General features: G+C 48.9%; 1 protein-coding gene across 2 annotated transcripts in view; it reads right to left on the bottom strand.

Annotated features, from left to right (window-relative positions):
- The window catches only part of B4GALNT3 (beta-1,4-N-acetyl-galactosaminyltransferase 3), a 103,304-nt gene extending 76,884 nt beyond the window's left edge, over positions 1-26,420 (bottom strand). For both annotated transcript variants that reach the window (XM_055396001.2, XM_055396002.2), the window contains exon 1: positions 26,159-26,420. In XM_055396001.2, the coding sequence (XP_055251976.2) occupies positions 26,159-26,327 (169 nt within the window). In that variant the 5' untranslated portion in view covers positions 26,328-26,420. The remainder of the gene's footprint in view (positions 1-26,158) is intronic.
- Between the last annotated feature and the right edge of the window lie 284 nt (positions 26,421-26,704).

The following is a 26,704-nucleotide window of genomic DNA, read 5'->3' as shown; positions in this document are numbered from 1 at the left end:
CTTTCTTTGGACAAGGCATAATGCTGGGTTGTGGACAATAACAGAATGGTGACTAAGACACAAAATATACAGGGTTCCTGCCCTCACGTGACAGAAAACAAGAGTCATAAGCTTTGCCCAAAGTGAGGGGTTTCTGGGTGCTGGGGAGAACAAGTCAAGGGCATGCACTATTTCTGATGTACACATCTGTCTGTGCAAAAACAGGTCCTGGGACACCAGCAGGGCGGGGTTCACCCTTCTCTGTGCCTCCTGCAGCTCTCACACGCTGCATCATCAAAAGTTCACTGGCTGGACCTCAACTCACAGAACAGCCAGTGTTGCACAAGTACAAGGCCATTACAGGAGGCAACCTAGCATCCTCAGTCACCAAGTTTTTATTTTATTTTTTTTCATTTTCTCTTTTCTTTCCTGCTCATCAGCTCCTTCCTTCCTTCCCTGTTCCTTGTCCCATTTCCAGTCCTCCCTGGTCTAATCCTGGACCAGTCTGGGACCCAGGGGTAGCCTGGTCATTGCTCAGCTGTGTTCTCCCTTCCTTCATCACTGCCCTTATTTCTTAGCTCTTTGCATCTGGAGAGGAAGTGCAGACCTTAAGTGGTCTACCTTGGCTGCTCATTAGACTCACCTGGAAAGCTGATGCTCAGGCCTCACCCCTCCCCAAGCTGACTGACTTGAGGTGAGGTTTTCCTCAGAATAGTGCTTCAGGCTCTCAGGTGATTCAAACGTGCAGCCAGATTGAGAACCACTGGGACAGATTAAAGACTTCGAAAGCTCCGCCTTCTCAGCTGTGGGTGATGGTCCCTCCCCACAGATAACCATGGAAATTGGCATAGGTCAAAAAGACAGCAGCGCTAGCTGAGGGGGTGGGCTAATGACAGAGCTTCAAATCCCCAGCAACTCAGCTCTAGAATGGATGTCACGGCAAAATTGAAGCCACTCCCCCTAGAGAAGGCAGGGAGAAGAGAGATTTAACAGAGGAATGATGAGGAGGAGGCAGAAAAAAAGTGAAAGTGTAATCGCTTAGTCCTGTCTGACTCTTTGGGACCCTATAAACTGTAGCCTGCCAGGCTCCTCTGTTGGGATTCTCCAGGCAAGAATACTGGAGCGGGTTGCCATGCCCTTTTCCAGGGGATCTTCCTGACCCAGGGATCAAACCCACATCTCCCTCATTGCAGGAAGATTCTTTACCATCTGAGCCGCCAGGCAGACTGCTTGGTAAAATAGGAATCATGTGTTGCTCTGAGTGGGGGAAGGGAGAGGGGAGCCGGAAGATCAGAGGAGGTACCACTAGAGAAGCAGCTAGCACAGCTTTAGTTCTCAATAAATGTCAGCTTTACCCTGATACAATGCTTTTATAGTCAAATTATTTGCAGAAGAAGGAGCACCCAGTAAAATGAGTTCCATATCCTACACTGGGAGCATGAGCTTAGAGAGATTGAGATTATCCATCTTTCCAACCTCCACCCAACCGCACAGGCCAACTAACTAAGAAATCAACCCAAGGAATGGCTAGGATATCTGCACTCAAACTTGACTGCGAAGAGGATTGGCCATGAAGCCCTGAACAAGGTAAGTAACCTCTGTGAACTTCAGTTTTCTCACCCATAAAGTGGAATCTATATAAAGGCTCCCATCCCCTACAGAGCAATTGTGAACACTGAATGAGCTTGATGCAACATACACACAGTGGGCTCTTATTACAACAGCTCCACACAAGCACTTCTCACCTGCTGCTACTGCTGCTAAGTCGCTTCAGTTGTGTCCGACTCTGTGTAACCCCATAGATGGCAGCCCACCAGGCTCCCCCGTCCCTGGGATTCTCCAGGCAAGAACATTGGAGTGGGTTGCCATTTCCTTCTCCAATGCATGAAAGGAAAAGTGAAAGTAAGTCATTCAGTCGTGTCTGACTCTTAGCGATCCCATGGACTGCAGCCTACCAGGCTCCTCCATCCATGGGATTTTCCAGGCGAGAGTACTGGAGTGGGTTGCCATTGCCTTCTCTGTCTCACCTGCTAGGTGATAACATTTACCTGTCTCTCTCCTCCTTACCTAACTCTCTAAACATTTATCTAAACTCCCTGTATTTTTTCAATTTTTTATAAGAATCATATCATACATATAAAGGGATAGAGATCAGGGGCTTCCCTGATAGTTCAGTTGGTAAAGAATCCACCTGCAATGCAGAAGATCTCTGTTGGATTCCTGGCTTGGGAAGAACTGCTGGAGAAGGGAAAGGCTACCCACTCCAGGATTCAGGCCTGGAGAATTCCATGGACTGTATAGTTCCTAGGGTTGCAAAGAGTTAGACACGACTGAGCAACTTTCACTTTCAGAAATGGTTTAAAGAGTTAACACCTGTGTGTCCATCATTCTACCAAAGAAATAGACATAATCAATTCCTGTGAAGCCTTTGGTGACTCTGTTCATCTCCCCCTACAAAATAACCACCTTCCTGCAGGTTTCCTAGATTTTTACTTTGAAGGTCAAAATCTTTAATTTTTGCCAAGATGATGGTGGAAAAAACAGTATCTTTTTGTTGCTGTTGTTTTTTCCTTGATTTTCTGTAAAGCAAAATAGATTGTGTCCCAGCAACTATTTTTTTCATCTTTGTATCCCCAGAATGTTGAACCTTACCGTATTCTATAGATATTGGATAAATGAAGGAATGTCCTAGCAGAACTAGAACCAAAACTGGCTTTTTAAATTCTCATCTAGGTACTTCCCTGGTGGTCCAGTGGTTAAGACAATGGGCTCCCACTACCAGGGGCCTGGGTTTGATCCCTGGTTGGGGAACTAAGATCCTGCATGCCACACGGCATGGCCAAAAGTAAGTAAACAAATTTTCATCTGTTTAACCTCGGGCAAGCTTCTCTAGTCCATGGTTTCCTTGCTCCTTGGCCTCCCTTCCACCCTAAGTCATCGGTGAACCCAGCAGCTGTCTCGCAGGGCTGGGACTGAACAAGCTGGAGATGACCTTACAGCTTCCAACCCCTGTGTCCTGGCTGCTAGTGGACTTCGTGTGGGTGACACAGGTGCCTGCTGAGTGTCAACCCCTTGGGTTCCTGGGGCAGCGAATATGCTGCAAATATGCTTTTCTCTTTATACTACGTGTGATGCAACTACATTTTCCCATCATTTTTGATGTAAGTCCATAGGGGAAGAAAAAAAAAAGGAGAATAGAATGGCAATGCACTCCAGTATTCTTGCCTGGAGAATTCCATGGACAGAGGAGCCTGGTACGCTACAGTCCATGGGGTCACAAAGAGTCAGACATGACTGAGTGACTAACACTTTCATAGGAAAAAGATTGAGAAGCACAATAGTAGACTATTAGGTTGGTGGCGAGCGGGAGGCTAGATTTAGCCCAAGATCAGGACAATTTGGGGGTTCTCTCTCTTCTCCATACTGCCCCATATGCCCCACTCAGAGGCCCACTGGCCTACAATGAAGGTGCCCATCAGTAGGTTCCAGAGTACAGAGCAACCTAGAAAGAAATGGAGGACTGAATTATCCTCCATTTCTTCACACACAAAAAAGTATTCGGCTGCACTGAGTCTTACTTGCAGCACGAGGGGTCTTCAATCTTCCTCCAGGCCTATGAGATCTTTAGTTGCAGCGTGTGGGATCTAGCTCCCCAACCAGGAATCGAACCCCAGCCCCCGACAGTGGAAGCACTGAGTCTCAGCCACTGGACCACCAGGGACGTCCCAAGGACTGAGCTATCTAAAGGCAAGGGGGAGAAGGGAAGACTTGGAGAAGGCCATGGTTTCAGATCCTACCCCTTGCAGAGGAACTCTTGTCCCTGCCCCCGTGGTCCCTGCTGCTGGGAGAGCAGACCTGGAGGGCCGTGTCCAGGGTTCCCCGTGGGCCGGAGGCCGCAGCTGTTGGCAAGGAGTCTCCAGGTCTAAAATTAGCCTCCTGCTCTCCACCCAGGCGGCTCTGAGCTCGCTCTGGCAGGCGGATCCTGCGGTGAGGTAATCACGGGGACAGTGAGGGGGGTGGGGCAACAGCACAAGGCAGGGTCCTCATCCCCAGTGGGCGCCCCCAGCCCCCACCGGGCTGAGCATCTGTGTGCAACCTCGGCCTCTCCTCGTGGGCACCTCTGCGTCCACCCTGACCTGCACTGAAGGCCCACGAGGAGAGGAACACACACTTTCCTGGTAAACATGCCATGGCCTCAACTGACCAGTACAGTCCTGTGGGGTCGGGGACACTGTTCCCATCACACAGAACCCTCAGGGATGGGATGTTTACTGTGTCCGCTGATCTGAGCCTGGGACCCTGGGAGGGGGAGTCCAGCAGTACCCGCCCCCTTTTTGGGAAGGGGTACCTCTCAAGGCAGAGCCCAAGCCGGAGACCCCGAGACCCCCACTGCCAGGTCCCCGGCTTCTGACGGTCTGGTCAGGGAGCCTGTGGCTGGATTGGCCAAAACAAGCGGCAGATACCAGGCAGCAGGCCTGCCTTCCTGGGCGGAGCACACAGAGGCACTTAGTGAGGGCTGGGCCAAGGCAGAGAGAGGCAGGGTGAGGCTCTGAGGTGGGGCCTGGCCAGCAGTGCAGAGGAGGAGGCGGGCCACAAGAGAGATGCCCGTGGTCACCAGGGCCTGTGAAAGGCCCTCAGGGTTACCGAACCTCTCCAGCCAGAGGCTTCCAAGACCACCTCCTAAAGCATCATTGCCCAGGGCTCACCCAGCCTCAACCCTCCCTCATCACCCCCACCCGGGGAAGTGGGAGAGAATGCACGAGGGAAAGCGGGGTACAGCCACTGTCTCCAGAGTGGAAGCAGGACCCAGCACCCTCCCAGCCTTGCCTGCCTAGGAAGGCAAGATCACAGGGCCCTGAAGGGAGTGGAGATGGATCTGAGTCTAGGCACCTTCCAGCTCCCCAGTCTTTCTCCAGCCACTTCCAGTGCAGAACCCCCAGTGCTGGTGCAAACAATGTCAGAGCAAGAGGGGATCTTGTGGACCAAGGAGCCGAGTCTGCCCTACTTGCAAAAAAGGAAACTGAGGGCCCAGGAGGTGAAACCGACTCAAAAGACATCACAGAGCCACTTAACCTCAGAACTGAGGCTGGAACCCAGGTCCCCTGACTCCAGCCCAGGGTCCTTCCCCCAAGTCCTTGTCCAGCCCAGATACTCTGGTTCTATAACGCAGCTTCTCCTTTCCTTCTTCTGCTAGGACACACCCAATCAATCATCCCACTCAGCAGTGACCTTCCACTCCTTGGCCAAGCATGTGAGGCCTCCCTTCTGCACCTGACACTCCTGCTCACCTTCTCTTTAGCAGTATGCCGCCGCCCCCCACCCCCAGTTCATTCTGTCTCCCTCACTGGCTGGCTGTGGACAGCAAGAGCCCTGTTCCCTGCCCTGCCCCAGGTGTAGCCCTTTTTCCAGAAGAACAGATTCCATGTCCTGCTCCCTTCCCCCCCAGCTCTAGCAGTTCAGGAAGCATCCATCAGCTGGTGGAGGGAACGGGTCTGGGCAGGAAAGGATGGTGACACCCTTAAGGCACAGTCAAAGGTCCTGAGCAGGAGCTGAGCTGCCCCCGGAGAAAGTCTGAGCCACAGACTCCTGACCCATCCACACCTCTCACCTGTTCTGAGAGTCAGAACCCTTCAGAGGCCTCGTGGGTCTCTGTGCCAGGCACCTCCTCCTCCCTTCTTCTCTAATAAAGGAGATGCCGTCTTCCCCGTTAACTCCAGGGCCCAGCAAGCAAATGTCCCCCAACCTGGTCCCCACCCCAGGCTGCAGTCAAGGACACCTTCCCCGACAGGTGGGAAGGACCAACCTTCATTCAGGAGAAGGGACAGCCTCTGGTCCTAAAGTTAGCCTGCGGCCGGAGCAGCTCCAAGCTCCTGGAGGAAGGTACCCAGTGAAACAAGGGCCATTGTTCTGCGGGGCGGGCACTGCATCCCCCACGTGACCTGTTCACGAGTGCCCTGCCAGTTAGGGAAAATGTTCACTACTCTAGAACTTTCCAGACCTTCTCAGAGACATAAAGGAGAAGAAAAGTATAAAAAAATAACTCTTTCTGGGAGATATTTTTTTTTCTTGGTTTTAGAAGAAACAACTTTAGCGTTTTTTTTCTGCCTTTCAAGCTTTCCAGTGTCTAAATATACCAAGCATAATCACTGAAGCAAACCAAGTTATGTACAATATATATTTATCTTGTTAAACTAACAGAAAATGACTTTGGGTCTGTAAGGGGTGCCAAAAGTATTTCATGGTTGCTTCCCTAAAAATATGACACTATATTTTCATTTCCCAGAAATCAAACCCCCCACTAACTTTTATATCAACAAGCACTGTGGGCAGTGTATGCCCATTTCTTTTCCTCAAACTGGTAAATATCAACTTCCAATTGAATAGCGCTCTCTTCCATCAAAGTTGCCCCAAAACAGACAGGTAGCATTTCCTAAGTATATAATTAAAGCTTCACTATTGTAAAATGTTCCCTTTGTAAATATTTTCCCAATTTTCACGCATCAGAATAAAGTTGAATTCTTATTCAATATAATAAATCAAGCTTGAGTATTATTTTTTCCACCTCCTCTCTGAACTCTTTCAAAGGTGTTTGACCCCACTTATTGCTACCTATCTGCAATGTTTTCTTCAATTTGTCATCCATTTCATCTTTTAATGCCACAAAGAATTGCCAGTTCCATAATCCTAAAATTAGGATTATGAAAATATCAGCCTGCATCATCTAGGATCTTCCTACAGAAAAGAAGTATGGACACGACTGAGCGACTGAACTGAACTGAACATCTTTTTTAAAACTTGATACATACTTTCCTACCAAAGACTTTCATGATTCAAGGGCTCCACTTTCTTCTGATTTGGGCTTCCCTAGTACCTTATTGGTAAGGAATCCACCTGCAAATGCAGGAGACATGGGTTCAATCCCTGATCCAGGAAGATCCCACATGCTGTAGAGCAGCTAAGGCCTTTTGCCACAATACTGAGTCTGTGCTCCAGAACCCAGGAGCTGCAACTACTGAAGCCCAACTGCCTTGGGCCTGCACTTTGCAGCAAGAGAAGCCACTGCAACAGCAAACCTGTGAACCACAATTAGAGAGGAGAGAAAAGCCTGCACAGCAATGAAGACCCAGCACAGCCAAAAATAAACAACTAAACACAACTTTTAAAACAAGCAAAATCAGCTTCGTCTATGTATTCCTATTCCCGTCCCTCCTCAATTCAAGGAGGTGAGATAGGAAATCATAATTCCACTTCTTTTTGTTTTTAAAAGTCTATGCTTCTTTAGCCGAATGGGCTCTGTTCTGAGAACAGGAGGGTGCAGGGGACAAAGGGACCTGCTGGATGAGGAATGTCACATCATGTCTTGACCGTCCTTTGCAATATGAGAAATCAACATCAACAGGAACTTCCTGGCAGCTGACTTTCAGGTAACAGTAGAATATCAATATAGAGCGTCACTGGAGAAAGTTCAGAAAAGCCACAGATCACCCACGAAAGCCTCTGAGTCGGGCACATGACCACACCCAGCCAAGTGGCAATAACTTCAAAGCAAGTTGACTGGCACGGAAAGATAAACAGATCTGAGAACAAATTATATATATATACTTAGTGCACATCGGGGGGAAAAAGGACCGCATGAACCCCAGATATTAAAAGGAAGTTTCTTGACTTCCCTGGTGGCCCAGTGGTTAAGAATCTGTCTGCCAACACAGGGGATGATCCCACGTATGGTGGAGCAATGAAGCCCCTGTGCCACAACTACTGAGCCCACAATTGCCACAGCTAGAGAAAGCACATGCAAAGCAACGAAGACCCAACCCAGCCAAAACTAAGAAGTAAATAAATAAAGTATTTTTAAAATAAAAGGAAGCTTCTCAGCAAACAAACAGGGATGGTGAGAGCACTGGGTGAGCACCAGGAGTTCTAGACCCAGCACTGCTCCTTGGGCTGTAAACACTCTCAGTCTTAAATCCTTCACTGGTAAAATCAGCTGTTCAGTTGCTCAGTCACGTCCTACTCTCTGTGACCCCATGGACTGTAGCCATCCGGGCTCTTCTGTCTATGAGATTTCCCAGCAAGAACACTGGCGTGGGTTGTTATTTCCTTCTCCAAGGGATCTTCCCAACCCAGGGATCGAGCCCACATCACCTGCATTGGCAGGCAGGTTCTTTACCACTGAGCCACTTGGGAAACCCTGGTAAAATCAGGAAGGCTGGGCAAACATTACACTTTAAGAAGCAACTCTAATCAGCTTGCAGTGACAGCCTGGCGAGCTGTGTTGAGAAAGATTCTGAGTCTGCATCTGGGCTCAGGAAAAGAATTTCACGTTCTACTGGAGATGTGTGCCACTGACCCTGAACATTTTCCATCTCAGAACTGAAAAATCTCTGAGGTCCATTCCTGTCCTAGGACTCTTTATGATATGTGATAGAACGTACCCAAAACTAATCAAGAGAGACAAAGGGGCTTTACAAGCTGATCAAGTGACAAAAACAATAGCACCTAACATTTAATAAGTGTTATGTATCAGGAACTGTTCTTAGTACTTTATTATACAGTACTACTGTGGGCAGGAATCCCTTAGAAGAAATGGAGTAGCCATCATGGTCAACAAAAGAGTCCGAAATGCAGTACTTGGATGCAATCTTAAAAATGACAGGATGATTTCTGTTCGTTTCCAAGGCAAACCATTCAATATTACAGTAATCCAGGCCTATGCCCCAACCAGTAATGCTGAAGAAGCCGAAGTTAATCGGTTCTATGAAGACCTACAAGACCTTTTAGAACTAACACCCAAAAAAGATGTCCTTTTCATTCTAGGGGACTGGAATGCAAAAGTAGGAAGTCAAGAAACACCTGGAGTAACTGGAAAATTTGGCCTTGGAGCACGGAATGAAGCAGGGCAAAGGCTAATAGAGTTTTGTCAAGAGAATGCACTGGTCATAGCAAACACCCTCTTCCAACAACACAAGAGAAGACTCTACACATGGACATCACCAGATGGTCAACACCGAAATCAGATTGATTATATTCTTTGCAACCAAAGATGGAGAAGCTGTATACAGTTAGCAAAAACAAGACCAGGAGCTGACTGTGGCTCAGATCATGAACTCCTTATTGCGAAGTTCAGACTTAAATTGAAGAAAGTAGGGAAAACCACTAGACCATTCAGATATGACCTCAATCAAATCCCTTATGATTATGCAGTGGAAGTGAGAAATAGATTTAAGGGACTAGATCTGATTGATAGAGTGCCTGATGAACTCTGGACGGAGGTTCGTGACATTGTACAGGAGACAGGGACCAAGACCATCCCCATGGAAAAGAAATGCAAAAGAGCGAAATGGCTGTCTGAGGAGGCCTTACAAATAGCTGTAAAAAGAAGAGAGGCGAAAAGCAAAGGAGAAAAGGAAAGATATAAGCATCTGAATGCAGAGTTCCAAAGAATAGCAAGGAGAGATAAGAAAGCCTTCCTCAGTGATCAATGCAAAGAAATAGAGGAAAACAACAGAATAGGAAAAACAAGAGACCTCTTCAAGAAAATTAGAGATTCCAAGGGAACTTTTCATGCAAAGATGGGCTCGATAAAGGACAGAAATGGTATGGACCTAACAGAAGCAGAAGATATTAAGAAGAGGTGGCAGGAATACACAGAAGAACTGTACAAAAAAGATCTTCCCGACCAAGATAGTCACGATAATGTGATCACTGACCTAGAGCCAGACATCTTGGAATGTGAAGTCAAGTGGGCCTTAGAAAGCATCACTACGAACAAAGCTAGTGGAGGTGATGGAATTCCAGTTGAGCTATTTCAAGTCTTGAAAGATGATGCTGTGAAAGTGCTGCACTCAATATGCCAGCAGATTTGGAAAACTCAGCAGTGGCCACAGGACTGGAAGAGGTCAGTCTTCATTCCAATCCCAAAGAAAGGCAATGCCAAAGAATGCTCAAACTACCGCACAATTGCACTCATCTCACACGCTAGTAAAGTCATGCTCAAAATTCTCCAAGCCAGGCTTCAGCAGTATGTAAACCGTGAACTCCCAGATGTTCAAGCAGGTTTTAGAAAAGGCAGAGGCACCAGAGATCAAATTGCCAACATCCGCTGGATCATGGAGAAAGCAAGAGAGTTCCAGAAAAACATCTATTTCTGCTTCATTGACTATGCCAAAGCCTTTGACTGTGTGGATCACAATAAACTGTGGAACATTCTGAAAGAGATGGGAATCCCAGACCACCTGACCTGCCTCTTGAGAAACCTGTATGCAGGTCAGGAAGCAACAGTTAGAACCGGTCATGGAACAACAGACTGGTTCCAAATAGGAAAAGGTGTACGTCAAGGTTGTATATTGTCACCTTGCTTATTTAACTTATATGCAGAGTACATCATGAGGAACGCTGGGCTGGAAGAAGCACAAGCTGGAATCAAGATTGCTGGGAGAAATATCAATAACCTTAGATATGCAGATGACACTACCCTTATGGCAGAAAGTGAAGAGGAACTCAAAAGCCTCTTGATGAAAGTGAAAGAGGAGAGTGAAAAGGTTGGCTTGAAGCTCAACATTCAGAAAACAAAGATCATGGCATCTGGTCCCATCACTTCATGGGAAATAGATGGAAAAACAATGGAAACAGTGTCAGACTTTGTTTTTTTGGGCTCCAAAATCACTGCAGATGCTGATTGCAGCCATGAAATTAAAAGACGCTTGCTCCTTGGCAGGAAAGTTATGACCAACCTTGATAGTATATTAAAAAGCAGAGACATTACTTTGCCGACCAAGGTCCGTCTAGTCAAGGCAATGGTTTTTCCCGTGGTCATGTATGGATGTGAGAGTTGGACTGTGAAGAAAGCTGATCGCCGAAGAATCGATGCTTTTGAACTGTGGTGTTGGAGAAGACTCTTGAGAGTCCCTTATACTGCAAGGAGATCCAACCAGTCCATTCTAAAGGAGATCAATCCTGGATGTTCATTGGAGGGACTGATGCTAAAGCTGAAACTCCAATACTTTGGCCACCTCATGCGACGAGTTGACTCACTGGAAAAGACTCTGATGCTGGGAAAGGTTGGGGGCGGGAGGAGAAGGGGACGACGGAGAATGAGATGGCTGGATGGCATCACCGACTCTGTGGACATGAGTTTGAGTGTACTCCGGGAGTTGGTGATGGACAGGGAGGCCTGGCGTGCTGTGATTCATGGGGTCACGGAGAGTCGGACACGACTGAGCGACTGAACTGAACTGAACTGAACTGAAGTATACAGTATACTTAGTACTGTTATTTCTCTTAACTGTCACAACAAAACCCAATGACGTGGGTACTACTCTTAATATTCCCATTTTATAGATTAGGAATTGGGCACATTGAGGCTCAGTCATCTGCTCATGGATTTAAACTCAGGTAGTCTGATATCACGGAGAAGGCAATGGCAAGCCACTCCAGTACTCTTGCCTAGAAAATCCCATGGACGGAGGAGCCTGGTAGGCTGCAGTCCACGGGGTCGCTAAGAGTCAGACACGACTTCGCGACTTCGCTTTCACTTTTCACTTTCACACACTGGAGAAGGAAATGGCAACCCACTCCAGTGTTCTTGCCTGGAGAATCCCAGGGATGGCGGAGCCTGGTGGGCTTCCGTCTATGGGGTCACACAGAGTCGGACACGACTGAAGTGACTTAGCAGCAGCAGCAGCAGTCTGATATCAGAGACTTGCTCTCAATCAGAAGGAAGGAAGGACGGGAAGGAGGAAAGGAGGAAGGGAAGGAGGAGAAGTAAAGACAGTGGCAGGCGGCATGCAGGACACCACAGCAACTTCAGAAGGCAGAGGGATAGCAGTGTCCACAGGGAGGAGAGTTGGGCCTGATGAAGGCTGTGTGGGCTGAATTCTAGCCTGACCACCTGCCTTGTCCCAGGAGCCATCCATGTTCGTGGGGAGTGTGAAGCCACTGCAGTACCCAGACACTTCAGAGCCACCTCTGACTTCTCTGACAACCTAAGCCAGCATTCACAAGACCAACCCAGACGAAGGAAAGGAATCAAAGAAAAGCATCAGCTGTGAGTTTCAGATAGTTCAACGGACATTCCAGAAAGGGTGAGGTCAGCTGGTACTGAAACAACAAAACAACAAGGAAGGCTTCAGGGAAGGGATGCGGCTGAAAGACTGGCAGGCAGAAGGGGAGCATGAGCCTAGAGAGCAGCAGTCAAGTGTCTAAGGGAAAGGACTTCTCTGTGGTCCAGTGGTTAGGCATCGGCCTTCCAGTGCAGGGGATGCGGGTTTGATCCCTGGTCGGGGAACTAATATCCCACACACTTTGGGGCAACTAAGCTTGGGCGCCACAGCTAGAGAGCCCAGGTGCTCTGGAGTCTGTGCTCCACAACCAGAGAAGCCCACACACCGCAACCAAGACCCAGCACATCCAAAGAAGAGTCCAAGGGAAGACCAACCGGGGGAGAGGAGGCCCAGCTCCATTCTGCACTCCGTGAAGCTACCGCTCGCAGCGGCTCGGCCCCAGAGCTCACACACACTCCCTCAAACCTCCCAGCAGCGGGGCTGCATCCCGGCTCTCTTTCTACCACTGACATGTGTCTCTGCAACTAGGGTTATTGTTGTTCAGGGACTAACTCATGTCCGACTCTTTGAGGTCCATGGACTGCAGCACGCCAGGCCTCCCTGTCCTTCACTATCTCCAGAAGTTTGCTCAAACTGATGGCCATTGAGTCAGTGATGCCATCCAGACATCTCATCCTCTGTCACCCTCTTCTCCTCCTGCCCTCAATCTTTCCCAGCATCAGGGTCTTTTCCAATGAGTCAGCTCTTCTCATCAGGTGGCTGAAGTATTGGAGCTTCAGCTTCAGCATCAGTTCTTCCAATGAATATTCAGGGTTGATTTCCTCCGTGTGGTCCAAGGGACTCTCAAGAGTCCACACCACAGTCTGAAAGCGTCAGTTCTTCAGCGCTCAGCCTTCTTTATGGTCCAACTCTTTCATCAGTTCAGTTCAGTTCAGTTGCTCTGTCGTGTCTGGCTCTTTGCGACCCCATGAATCACAGCACGCCAGGCCTCCCTATCCGTCACCAACTCCCGGAGTCCACTCATTATGATAACATAATGTATGTATCAAATTGTGAAAATTAGGAGTGATGTTAAAAAAAAATGACTAACTCTTCATTGATAATACCTGCTACTGCTAAGTCACTTCAGTCGTGTCCGACTCTGTGCGACCCCATAGACGGAAGCCCATCAGGCTCCCCCATCTCTGGGATTCTCCAGGCAAGAACACTGGAGTGGGTTGCCATTTCCTTCTCCAATGTGTGAAAGTGAAAAGTGAAAGTGAAGTCACTTAGTCGTGTCCGACCCTTAGCGACTCACAGACTACAGCCAACCAGCTCCTCCATCCATGGGATTTTCTAGGCAATAGTACTGGAGTGGCTTGCCATTGCCTTCTCCATGATAATATCTATAATTGTTCAAAATAACAGGAAGAGAAGGGACTCATTAAGCAGTGAAGCTGATTCCTGAGTCAAAAATGGGACTACAAGAGAAAATAGAGATGGATTTAAACTATGTAAAAGAAAGCAAGATCTTCACGGTAGACTTCCTCTAAAAAACTTACTCTAGTGAATAAGTATTATGTTTCTCAACTGGGAGGATGTCTCCAAGCCAACCAGAGTCTGAGAACTTGACACGTGCAGGGATCGGGCAAGGCACTCAGGCAGAGTTCTCAACTAGGGATCTATAGAGAGGGGCCAGGGGCCTGTGCACCTCCCATAAATAGCACTCAAAATATGAGGGGCAGACACATTTCTGGGGAGAGGGTCTCCAGGTCCTTTCCCAGATTCTTGCAAGGTTAAAAGTCTCTGCACAAAGGGGACCAGGAGTGCCCAGGTTCAGCACTCGAGAAATTCAATCTCATGGAGGAAGACAGACGGACAGAAATAACTCAGAGGCAAGGCAGCCTCTGAGAAGTATGCTAACGGAGCACAAAACGTGCAGTGGGGGAGGGGCAGAGGTGCATTCCCGTGGGGCTGTCTGTAGGATGTCCTCCCCTCACCCTGGTTTCAGGATCCAAGTTTGCGATGAGGGAAAAACAGCCATCACAGTAAGTCCCCACATATGAGCCTTCAAGTTGTGAACTTTCAAAGACATGTGTGTGCATTCCATCAGTGTCGGGCAGCTTGCCCTCCGTCTCCTGTCTCTGACGGTCCTTCAGCTCCACCATCTCCCGCCTCCTCTCTCTTCTCCAGTTAGTAACTCTTTGCGCCCTGGTTATTTGATGCTGGCCTCTGTATGCCAGCTGTTGTACTGAACTACTGTACTTTGCAAGGGACTGTACTGTAAGATTAAAAATTTTTAAAAAAATTTTTTGTGCTTGCTTTTCATGTATTATTTGTGTGAAAAATATTGTAAACCTATTACAGAGCAGTACTATATAGCTCCCCAGCTGGCTCAGTGGGTAAAAAATTCACCTGCGATGTAGGAGACGTGAGTTTGATCCCTGGGTCAAGGAAGATTCCCTGGAGGAGGAAATGGCAACCCACTCCAGTATTTTGAAGTCTTTATTGAATTTGTTTCAATATTGTTTCTGTTTTATGTTTTTTCTTTTTTCTTTTTTGATCACACATGAGGTATGTGGGATCTTAGCTTCCCGACCAGGGATCAAACCTGTACCCCCTGCATTGGAAGGCAAAGTCTCAACCACTGGACCACCAGAGAAGTCCTGAGAAGAACAATTTTACAAAAGAAACCAAATCAGAAATAGAACCAAATAAAACTCACACATATGAAAAGCGCAGTCACTGAATCAAATTTAAAATATGGGGTAGATGCATCTGCCTCCACTTCCCACTCTAATTTTCTAGCCCTGCTTTGTGTCTGTCCAACTTCCCTCCTTCTGCTGTTGGAAGTCCTTCACCTGAGATGTACTCCCAGCGCTCTGCTCGCTGATATAACAAAAGAGGACCCAGGACTGAGCGTTCGCCCTGCCTCCCCAGGACTCCCTCCATGTCCTCGCTCCCCCTGCCAACCTTTGGCTCAGGGGTGGTGATGAGGGATCTGGTCACCAGCTGGCAGGTGGCGGGGGGCATGCGTGTGTACAGGCCTGCACACATCCATTTGGATCCTGGTTGGCAGGAAGGGTGGAAAGGAGAGGATCAGAGGATTTGTAAGGAGATCTCAGCAGAGAGGCCTTTAATCTCTGGAGCAACTGCCTGTGTGGAGGCCACGTTATCACGGGTGACCTTGGAGGCCAAATGGCCAGAAGCACTGGGACAGCGACCACCCCTCCACCAGGCAACTGAGTCTTGAAGGCCCGAAGGCCAAGGATGGACTGGTCCCCTGGCCAGTGACTCAAGAGAGGTTCCAAACCTGCCCCTGAAACAAGCACCTCACTGAATCCAAGATTACCCAGCTGAAGCCCTCAAGAGACACAGGACCTGTGAAAGCACCCGTGATAAGTCAGCTTCAAAGCTGGGATTAGAACAGAGATTAAGTCCAGTGTTGCTGCCTCCGAGTCCCGGACATCCTCTGAGCATGCTCGGGGGCGGGCAGCTGAGCCATGGGCCATATTGCCCAACTGCTCAGCTTTGGTGCCCCGGTCCAGCCCCCAGATGGCTCTCCTTCTCAGCAAAATCCTTAACTCCTAACCCACCCCACCCCATCAGTGCAGATGGAAGGAGGGAGGCAGCACCAACCATCAAAAAAAGAAGACTGGTGGAAGGTGGTGATGGCAGGTGCAGACATGCATGGTCTGGCGATGGCAAAGGGTTCTTGGCATGGCTGTGTCGTGGGCTGACAAGCTGGAGGGGTGGCAGCAAGGGGGCTGGCTGAGGACCATGTCCACACACTCCCACCCAGCCTTTCCCTAACTCCCATCAGACTGTGAACTCCAAAGGGGAAGAGGTGGGAACCCACACTCTCTGGGCTCCTGACACGTGCTAGGCATATGTTGAGTCTCACTGGGCACTTAACATGTGTGAGGGTCACTGAGTCTTACTTAATCATAACAGCTCTGCAGGGAGGTCACAGAAGCCCATTATCCAGAGGAAGCATCTGAGGCTTGAGAAGGAATAAACACTTTATACAAAGTCCTGCACCAGGTGAGGGATAAAGCTTGGATACAAACTCTGCCCTGTCTTCAAATTCCATATGTTTTTCCAAGAATTATCCATGCTTTTTTGCCTAGTCAGCAGCACCCCAGAAAAGTAAATACTCCAGAAATATTTTTACTTAAGTTTTAAAATAAATCACCTTTTCAGCCATTCAAGATTTGCAAAAGAAAAGAATTGAAAACTATACCTCACTCAATTTCCTGAGCATTTATACAGGCATAACTTGCTCTAGTGTAGTTTGCAGATATTGCATTTTTTACAAATTGAAGGTTTAGGGCAACCTTTGTTGGGTGTTGAGCCAGTCTGTCGGCACCATTTTTCCAACAGCATTTGCTCCCTTTCTGTCTCTATGTCACACTTTGGTAATTCCCGAAGTATTTCAAGCTTTTTCATTATGATTTTATTTGTTATGGTGATCTGTGATCAGTGAGCTTTGATGTTACTTTTTTAAAAAATGATGTTACTATTGCAAAAAAAAATTCTGATTATCACTAGAGACTCAGATGATGGTTAGCATGTTTTTTTTTTTTTTTTGTTATGTCACATGGCATGTAGGATTTTAGTTCTCAGACCAGGGATCTGGCCCCCTGCAGGAAAAGCATGGCGTCTCAACTACTGGACTGCCAGAGAAGTCCCAGCACTTTTTAACCAGTAAAATTTCTTTTTTTTTCCCCTCCTGAATTCAACCAATAAAGTATTTTTAATTAAGCTATATAGGCAGGGGTTTTTAGACATAATGCTACTGTGCACTTCAGTTCAGGTCAGTCGTCAGTCATGTCCGTCTCTCTGCAACCCCATGAACTGCAGCATGCCATTACCATGTTCCTGTCCATCACCAACTTCTAGAGCTTGCTCAAACTCATGTCCATCAAGTTGGTGATGCCATCCAACCAACTCATTCTCTGTCGACCCCTTCTCCTCCTAACTTCAATTTTTCCCAACATAAGGGTCTTTTCCAAGGAGTCAGTTCTTCACATTCAGGTGGACAAAGTATTGGAGTTTCAGCTTCAGTGTCAGTCCTTCCAATGAATATTCAGGGTTGATTTCCTTTAGGATGGACTGGTTGGATCTCCTTGCAGTCCAAGGGACTCTCAAGAGTCTTCTCCAACACCACAGTTCAAAAGCATCAGTTCTTCAGCACTCAGCTTCCTTTATGGTCCAACCCTCACATCCATACATGACTACTGGGAAAACCATACCTTTGACTAGATGGACCTTTGTCAGTAAAGTAGTGTCTCTGCTTTTTAATACACTGTCTAGGTTGGTCATAGCTTTTCTTCCAAGGAGCAAGTGTCTTTTAATTTCATGGCTTCAGTCACCATCTGCAGTGATTTTGGAGCCCAAGAAAATAAAGTCCGTCACTGTTTCCATTGTTTCCCTATCTATTTGCCATGAAGTGATGGGACCAGATCCCATGATCTTCATTTTTTGAATGTTGAGTTTTAAGCCAGCTTCTTCACTCTCCTCTTTCACTTTCATCAAGAGGCTTTTTAGTTCCTCTTCACTTTCTGCCATAAGGGTGGTATCATCTGCATATCTGAGGTTATGGATATTTCTCTTGGCAATCTTGATTCCAGCTTGCGCTTCATCCAGCCCAGCATTTCACATGATGTACTCTGCATATACATTAAATAAGCAGGGTGACAATACATAGCCTTGAGGTATTCCTTTCACAATTTGGAACCAGTCCATTGTTCCATGTCTGGTTCTAACTGTTGCTTCTTGACCTGCATACAGATTTCTCAGGATAGACTACAGTTTAGTGTAAACATAACTATTCCATTGGAGTAGAAAATGGCAAGCCACTCCAGTATTCTTGCCTGGAGAACTCCATGGACAGAGGAGCCTGGCGGGCTACAGTCCAAGGGGTCTCAAAGAGTCAGGTGCAACTGAGCATACATTCAACTGTTACATGTCCTGGGAACCAAAACCTTTGTGTGAGTTACTTTCTCGCAATATTTGCTTTATTTCAGGGGTCTGGATCTAAACTCGCAGTATCTCTGAGGTCTGCCTATATAAAACCCTTGGTCTGTCTGGAATGCCATTTCTCTATTCCCTCATCCTCCCTTCTCCTTTTCCCACCCTAGGCCTTATTCCCCAGTCTTGGTGCCATAAAGCACAATTCCACCTTTGATCATTTGAAGGATCTCAGTTCCCTCACTAGGGATCAAACCTGGATCCTGGCAATAAAAGGAATGAGTCCTAACTCACCACTGGACCGCCAGGGAACTCCCAAGAATGGTTTAAAAGAAGAGAAGAAATGGGTAGGAGGCAGATACCACCTCCTCCCCAGGCCTGTTTTCTCATGTTAGTAAAGGCGCTGGACCGCTGATGTCTGTGATATCCAGAAGCCACAGTTCTTCCTGCTCTTCCCTGGACTGGCCTCAGCGGGTAGGGCTGGACCCACAGGACTGACTTGAGATTCTTGGCCTTCCTGTCCAATCCCCTGCGTTGTTTTATTAGTATTGTCAGTGGTCCCAAGCTTTATTAAATTCCTTACATTTATGTCATTATTCCCAAAGACAGTCACTCAGGTCCCAGCATTTGCTAGTAAATTTCAAGCTTCTGATATCTTCTTCATATATAAGGAGGTGAGAATTTATTTTTTTTTAATTATTTTTTGTTCATCGGGAGTTTCTTTTTTTGCATCAATTTCTATTTATTTTTTGACCACTCCACATGGCATGTGCCCCAAACAGAAGTCAAACCTGTGACCCCTGCATTGGCAACACAGAGTCTTAACCACTGGACTGCCTGGGAAGTCCCAAGAACTTATTTTTAATTGTCATTCAATTTTTCAATACCTTAATACACTAAAAAAGAAAAGAAAAGAAATTTTCAGGTTCTGGGGGGTTTTAATCTAGAATTCTTTCCAGAATTAGGCATCTGGTTATCACAGCTATTATACTTTATTTTTTCTTTTCAACAATCTATATGTCAGAGTAGTGGGGTTACAGGTAATGGTTAGTTTCTTCTTCGTATTTTTATATATCCCATTGATTTACTGATTTCCTTATGCCCTGATTTAGTCTAGAAAAATACTGAAGTTTTTTGTGGTTTTCAAGTACCATAGAAGATAAGATGACATGAATTAGAGTAGTTGCAGGGGAAAAAAATGAAAAGAAATAGGCACAAAACTGATGCCAAAATGCAGTCCATAAAATCTTTTACATGTTTTTCCAAATGATTCAAAAACTGAAGCTTTCCAGTAACCAGCACAAAGGGAGAAACCTGAGTGGCGGTACAACTTACATGGCCAATGAGAAGGGGAGCGAATGGACTGCTCAAGAGAGCATGGCTAGTTCAATTATCAAGACCAGAAGAAAAGATCTCATCACAAGGAAAAAACTGTAATTGTGTGAGGATGGACGTCAACTGAACTTAAGGGAGTGGCCATTGTGCAACACATACATATATCAAATCGTTATGTTGTGTTGTTGTTGTTTAGCCGCTGAGTCATGTCCTGCTCTTCTGCGATCCCGTGGACTACAGCCTGCCAGGCTCCTCTGTCCATGGGATTTCCCAGACAAGAATACTGGAGTGCGTTGCCATTTCCTACTCCAAGGGATCTTCCCAACCCAGGTCACCTGCACGGCAGGAGGATTCTTTATTACTGAGCCACCAGGGAAGCCCATCAGATGTACACTTTAACATTTCAATTATATCTCTGAAATGGGAAGAAAAAAATAAAGACCAGAAGAAACATTTCTGGATGTCTCTCGATCCCATCCTTGGAGAGTCTCACAGGGCTACATGCATAGCACTGAGGTGCTGGTCTTCGTTGGCCCCTCCTTAAGTTACTGGATCAGTTGTGTGGAGAGCTCAGTGCACAAAAAGATAATTTTATTGGGGTTAACATGGTCCAGGCACATAGCCATTATCTGGTATAATGAACATATATTATTTTTATAATCATAAGGAAATACTATTTAAAAAATAAATCACATACTGTGTGATTCATTTCCATAAAGTATAAAAATTACTCTATGCTTATGGTAGTGACAAAAAGCGCTGGTCAGGTTGTTTCTTCCTCGGAGTGTTCCTTACACGGGTATGTTCAATCTGTGGAGATTCATCAAGTTGCTTCCTTACATGTGCATTTTTCTGTACATGTAATATACTTCCATGACACATGGACAATTCACATGCTTATTTTCTTAAAAAAGTTGGTCAGTAGTTAAGAAATTTAAAAGTTTAGCATAAAAAGTTAATCACATACTAAAATATTACAGAGATTAAAAAAAAAAAAATTCATGACTTCCCTCATGGCCCAGTGGCTAAGACTCCAGGCCAATGCAGAGGACCCGGGTTCAATCCCTGGTTCAGAACTAGATCCTGCAACTGAGATCAAAGATCCCACATGCCTAACTAAGACCCTGTGCAGCCAAATAAATAAATATTTTTTTAAAAAATTCATTTTTGCTCATCTCATGGGTACTTCTAACACAGTGCAGCACTTGTAGGAATCTAAGAGTCTGTAGAAATGTAAAGATGTATCCATCATGCTGTGCTCAGATGCGCTGACAGGTTCAGCCCAACGGCCTTTACATACCCTGTCCAAACTGCTCTTGGCTCTTCCAGTGGTCCTTTTCACATCAGGTAACATTTAAACCCATACGCAAGGTCCGAGGAGGATTGTCTGAAAGCTCAGAATGCTTGGCCTAGCTGATGCCTCGTCATCCTCGGATAGAAGGAAATGTGCTCGTGGAAGTTTAAATGGAAGGCCCTGAGCCTGGTGGAACTCAGTGGAGAAGCAGGCGGTGAGAGGCCAAGTCCAAGAGCAGCCTCCAGGCCCTGTTCCAAAGCAAGCCCTGTCCTGGCGGCTGCTCTGCTCCGCTCCATAAAGCCCAGGCTGGAGGGCAAGGCCAGCCTCTGGGGCCTGGAAAACTACTGCAGGCAGCCCAGCCCCTCTGCAAGCCAGCACAGGAGTGGCCACTGCAAAGATCTCATGCTGCTTGGACACATGACTCCCAGGACACAGTCAGCATCCGCAGCACCACTGATCAGGGCCTCAGCCCACCCAAGGGTCTCAGGTTGGCAGGAGGAGAGCGGGGCCTGCCAGGCTGCCAGGACTCTGCGCCCATGTCAAAGAGGACTACAAAACCCAGGGAAAGGAGTGGTCACAGCTGAGTGCCTGTCCTTGCATCCCCCAGTCCTGCTGCAGACCGTGCTGGTCCAAAGGAAACACTTCTAATAAAAAAGCACTGAAGGCGTCCTTCTTATCCTTTCATTTGCATTTAAAGGTTATTGTTGTTTGTATGTATTATGGAATGAGGAGCAAGAATTCCTAGGTTCTATTCTTGGATCCATCACTGATAAACAAAGTATCTGCCAGTGGAAAATATCAGGTGCTTGGAAATTCAGAGCTTACCATCCATACCCAGGAGGTATCTGAGTGCCCAGTATTTTCCCTGAACAGGATACTGATCTGAAGTTGCACGTGGCAGCCGGATGGCCAGAATGGCAGCATAAAGAGACAGAGGACTTGTGTCCTACAACAAAAGGAGGACAGAGGAACAGGAGCCAGAGGCTCCAGAAGACAGAGGGACAGCCCAGCCCGGGCGGTGTGGACAGGTTCCAGGGGCGACAAGGAGCCACAGAGCAGCTGGGCTTCCCTGCCCACTTGCGTCTGCTGCTCCGAGTCTCAGCATCCCAGTTCAGCCCACACATCTGTCTCTCCTGCTTCTCTCTTTCTCCCAGTCTGCGTCTCAGATTACTCTTCTACCCTGAGTTACCTCCATGACTGGAGGGTTTGCATCCCTTCCAAGTTGGAATGGCTGTGGTGACCCCAGGAGCTGCGGGGCCAGCCTGACCTCTATGACTGTGCCTCCCCAGTCCGCTCAGAGTCCATTAGGAGTTGCTAGGCCAGCCAGAGAGAGGTGTTTTAGGTTTCGGGTGGTGGAAGCCAGTGAATTCCTGAGCTTGTGGACACTGGGTGGTTCGGCAGGTAAACTGGGCCTTTACATGGGGACATGGCGGACCCAGCCTTGCGAGATCTGGAAAGAGGCTGGTACGCACGATTGCTCAGCCCTGGCTCTGTGCCCAGAGATGACTGCTTGGTTCCAGCATCAAGTTGGTCACAGCAGCAGGTCAGTTACAGATCAGAGAACCTAGACACCATTCTAGTCCAGACCTCTGCCCTAGGGCAGGACGAAGCTAAACCAATCTGAACAAATGGGTCTGGCTCGTTAAAACCTGCCAGAACGGACTCCTTAACTTCCAGTAATAGCCTGTGTCCAGCGTTGCTTTCAGCCAGTACACACCAGTACAGCTGTGCCAGTTCTCAAAACACTGGAATATTTATGAACATGTTGGTATATAGTGACTGCCCCAGACCCTCTGAATGTCCCACTAGAGCCCTGACCTGTCCCCAGTGGCAATCCATGACCCAGCAGCTAAAAGCCAATGCAGCCACAGCATGGAAACTTCCACCCCGACCCAGCACCACCATCCATACCAAAATACAGTCTTGTTAAACAGTTACACTATTTCCTTACCTGCTCCTATTCAGTTATAAAACTTTGAACTGTTTTCTCTTATCTACTGAATAAACACCACCCTTTAAGGTTATTAAAAGTCTTACCTAATCTGGCACCATTCTCCTTCACCAAACCCAGACGCCCAACACTCCGAAACACGAACTTCTTGACTCTTGGTCTGGGCTTCTGCTGACCTCTCTGCCTGGAACATCTCTTTCCACATCTGCTAAAGTCTTACCAACTCCTCAAGTTCTCCTGAAATGTCACCACTTCCAAGAATTATTAGTTCAAAGAGCCATGTCTCATTTTCACAGGTGTCACAGCAACGGGTAGGTTCTACCCATGTAAAACATGGCTGTCTCATACTGTGATCATTTTCATACATGCACCCGAACCGCCCTCCAAGAGGGAAAGCTGTGAGAGACAGAAACTGTAACGGAGTCATCACCACATCTAAGTGACAGCACAATGCCCCGCTCGAGCTATGTGCTGAACAAATATTTGTTTAAACGAGCAAGTGAACAGCTCTCTGTCTTTTGTTCAAGGGACCCATTTTTCTATCTGTGAACGATTTTGGATACTCCCCATGTGGCTGTATCTTTTTCTGATATGGAGCTCAAATTGCACATCGCCCATATCAAACCATGGGGTTACTCCGGGAAGCAGCAGGAAGCATGCTCCCTGTCATTACCTTACCACCCTGGAGTCTGTTAACTGCCATCTCTCCCCACACTTCTCCCAGCGCCAGATCAGGGCGGCAGCCACACGGGGACAGGCAAATGAAAGGTTCCTGGTAATGGAGGCGGGCCTTACAGATGACAGGAAGGCTGGTGGTGGGGTGAGTTGGCAGGACTGCAAGAGGGAGGCAGGGTGGTCAAGATGGGGTTCGGGTTGCTGCTGTGTGCCAGGGTATACGGCGAGGAAGGCCTGAAGCCCTCTTCCCACCCTTCTGCTTCCCAAGTCCTCCTCCCCCACTCTCCCTCCAGAGGCACAGCTGGGAGCAAGACCTAGAAGACAGGAGAAGACTTTAATGCCTGGTGTCTCGGCTTCTTAAAGACAGGGAGCCAGAAATCACAGCCACTGTCTAAAAATCTCATTCCAACAGGAAATCAGAAAAGAGAAGAGGGCTTCCCTGGTGGTATAGTTGATAAGAATCTGCCTGCCAATGCAGGGGACACAGGTTCAATCCCTGCTCCGGGAAGATCCCACATGCCCCGGAGCAACTAAGCCCGGGAGCCACAACTATTGAGCCTGCGCTGGTGCTCTGGAGCCTGAGAGCCACAACTACTGAGCCCCGTAGCCCTAGAGCCCATGCTCTGCAGCCAGAGAAGCCACCACAAGGAGAAGCCTATGCAACACAACTACAGGGTAGCCCCTGCTCATCACAAATAGAGAATGTCCTCACGCAGCAATGAAAATGCAGCACAGCCAAAAATAAATAAATCAATAACTTTTAAAAGAAGAAGAAAAGAGTATGATGGGACAGCCCGGCATGAAAAGCCACCCTAACAGCAGGTGGCCTTGAGGAGTTCCAAGAGGCTGAGAAGAGGCTAGATGTTCAGTGGCTAAGTTGTGTCCAACTCTTTGTGACCCCATGGACTGCAGCACGCCAGGCTTCCCTGTCCTTCACCATCTCCTGGAGTTTGCTCAAACTCATGTCCATTGAGTCGGTGAGGGGAGGTTTGGACCCCTGAGGACCCTTAAAGACGAGGGTTAGAGAAACAGAAACCTGACTATGGAGTAGGAAGCTGGGGACATTCCTCGGGAGAAGGGTCAGTTTGGAAAAGGAAACAAAGAATAAGGAGACCTAAGCAGAGAGTGATGGTGCATCAAGAAGGGAAAACAGACCCAGGAACTAACGGATGGCGAAGGATGAGGCAGTCAACAGGAGACAGAGGTTGGGAGCAGGTGTGAGAGAGTATGACTATGGCACCCCAGCTCTCTGAGGAGAAAGCGCTCTTGAGGAAAACAGGGTGGAGGAGGAGAAAGGGAGGCCATTCACTTCAGGTCACCTAGCAACTGCTTTCCCCTCTGGTTTTAATCTGTGCAGAGGACGCCACAGGCTCCCAAGTTTGACAAGATGGTGGTCACACTGAGAAGGCAGATCTCACCCGGACCTCCCACCCACCCACACTTCACCCGGACTCACCCACGTGGGTCGCTCTGAGTGGCCATGGGTCTGGGACTGTCCATCCACTCTGTCCTTCAGAGGGAAGAGCAAAGCTTGGGGAGGGAAGACCAGCTGCAGGACAACAGACCGGTCTTCAGAGGGAAGCACCCTCCTCCTTAGAGCCACGGACCTGGCTGGGAAGACCCTTCCTCACACTGTGCGGAGCTCCTGGACCCCAGCAATGCTCAGGAGGGGAGATCACCCAGTCCAAGTGGAAAGGGACCAACTTCCCCCTTTGGCCTGAGCAGCAGCCACCTGCCCCTGGATTCTCCAACTCGTTAGCAGCAGAATTAGGGATGGAACCCCAGTCTCCTCACCACAGCCAGAAATATTTCCATGGCCACAGAGGCAGAGGTTCTGCCACAAGTATCTATCCCGATCCTGAAGCGGCTCAATTACTGACCCAAGTAATTCCCTGTCTTTGGCCACAAGAGGAGGCAAAGCACCACGCCCAACCCCGGGGAGAGCAGCTGACACAAGAACTCGGAGCATCTTCTCAGCAGAGCTTCACCAGCCGCTCCTCCGGTTTCCTGAATAGGGGGGATGTTTATCTAGAATTCCAGACAACATTCTGGGATTATAAACCTCCACCCTTCAGACCCGGGAAGGACACCTGGTAGTTCTGGGAGATTCTCTTTAACTCAACTATCACAGTGACCTTTCACACAGTCCTGACACTTAGGATTTTTTACTTCACTCCATCAGTAGTAAACTGAAAATCGCCTCGGCTAGCCATGCCTGTGGAAGCAAAGCTCTCTCTCAAGACAATCCTCTCCGGTTTTCCTAGGAAGAAGCCGAGGCACAGAAAAATTAAGTGGCTCTGGCTCCCTTAGAAGAGTAGGAATCCACCCACCGTCCGGTCCACGGAGCTGCCCACTGCGCCCTGACCGGGGTCCGGGGTTCAGCCCATTCTGCAGGGTGGTCTGGGGGCTGCAGACAAGCCCTTGTCGGGGGACAGTGCGCGGTCAGGACCCCGAGAGGGGGCCACTTAGGGGGAGGTGGGCGACTGGAGGAAGAGGAAGGGGCTAGGAGGGGAGTGGCCTGTGGGAAGTTGGGGGGGTTGCGGCGGGTGGCTCTCTGCCATATCCTTAAAGTAAAGAACGCCCTCCACCCGCCCCGAAAACGCGGCTGGGGAGCGAACCCAGCGAGCCGTGGAGACACGGCGGGGAGCAAAGTCTGGGCCCCGCAGACAGGAGCGCGCGGCCTGGCGGAGGCGGCCGAGGGACCCAGAGGGACATGGACCCAGCCCGCGAAGACGCGTGTCTCCGGCAGCGGGTCTGAAAGCCCAGCGGCGCCGGGGTGGCCCGGGTCCCGCCGGCGCCCGGCACCTGGGGTCCCCGCGAGTGGACACCCGGTCCGCGATGGGGGGCACGACCCCCAGGCGGGGGCCGCCGGCCCTGCCCCTCCCCACCCCGCGCCCCGGCGCTACTCACTGCGGTTCAGGGGGTTCCCGCCGACCTGGGCCGACGCCGCCAGTTCCAGATAAAGCGTCCAGAGCCCCACGGACACCACCGCAAGCAGCAGCAGCAGCCGGAAGCGCCTCCGCAGCAGCTTGACCGGGCGCAGGAGTAGCCGGAGCCGCGCGGCCCGGGGGCCCCCCATGGCCCCGCGCCCCCGGCCCGCCCGCTCAGCGCCGCGCGCCGGCCGCCCGCCCCGGCCCCCGGCTCCTGCCCACGCCGGCTGCGGGCTTGCAGCCGCCAGCCCTCGCTCTGCCCACGAGGAGGTTCCCCAGGTGCGCCGCCCCGCCCCGCGCCCCCGCCCGCGGCCCACCTGCCCCGCCCCCGGCCCGGCCCCGCCCCCGGGCACAGGTGGGCCCCGCCCCCGAGAAGCGGCGGGAGGGGGACTTCTGCTCCCGCCTTGCTGGTCACTCCCCGGCGCCTCCGCAGATCGGGGTCGTAGAGGGTAGTTGTGATCCAAACTCTGCGCGGGACGGAGACCCGGCAGGTTTGCTCCCAAAGCACAAGTGGTGTCGAATTGGG

Source organism: Moschus berezovskii, chromosome 6 (assembly GCF_049115385.1).
Source record: "Moschus berezovskii isolate FMDL1 chromosome 6, NW_MosBer_1.0, whole genome shotgun sequence".
Taxonomy (NCBI): domain Eukaryota; kingdom Metazoa; phylum Chordata; class Mammalia; order Artiodactyla; family Moschidae; genus Moschus; species Moschus berezovskii.
The sequence above is the reverse complement of the archived record's forward strand: the minus strand, read 5'-3'. Positions and strand labels throughout refer to the sequence as shown.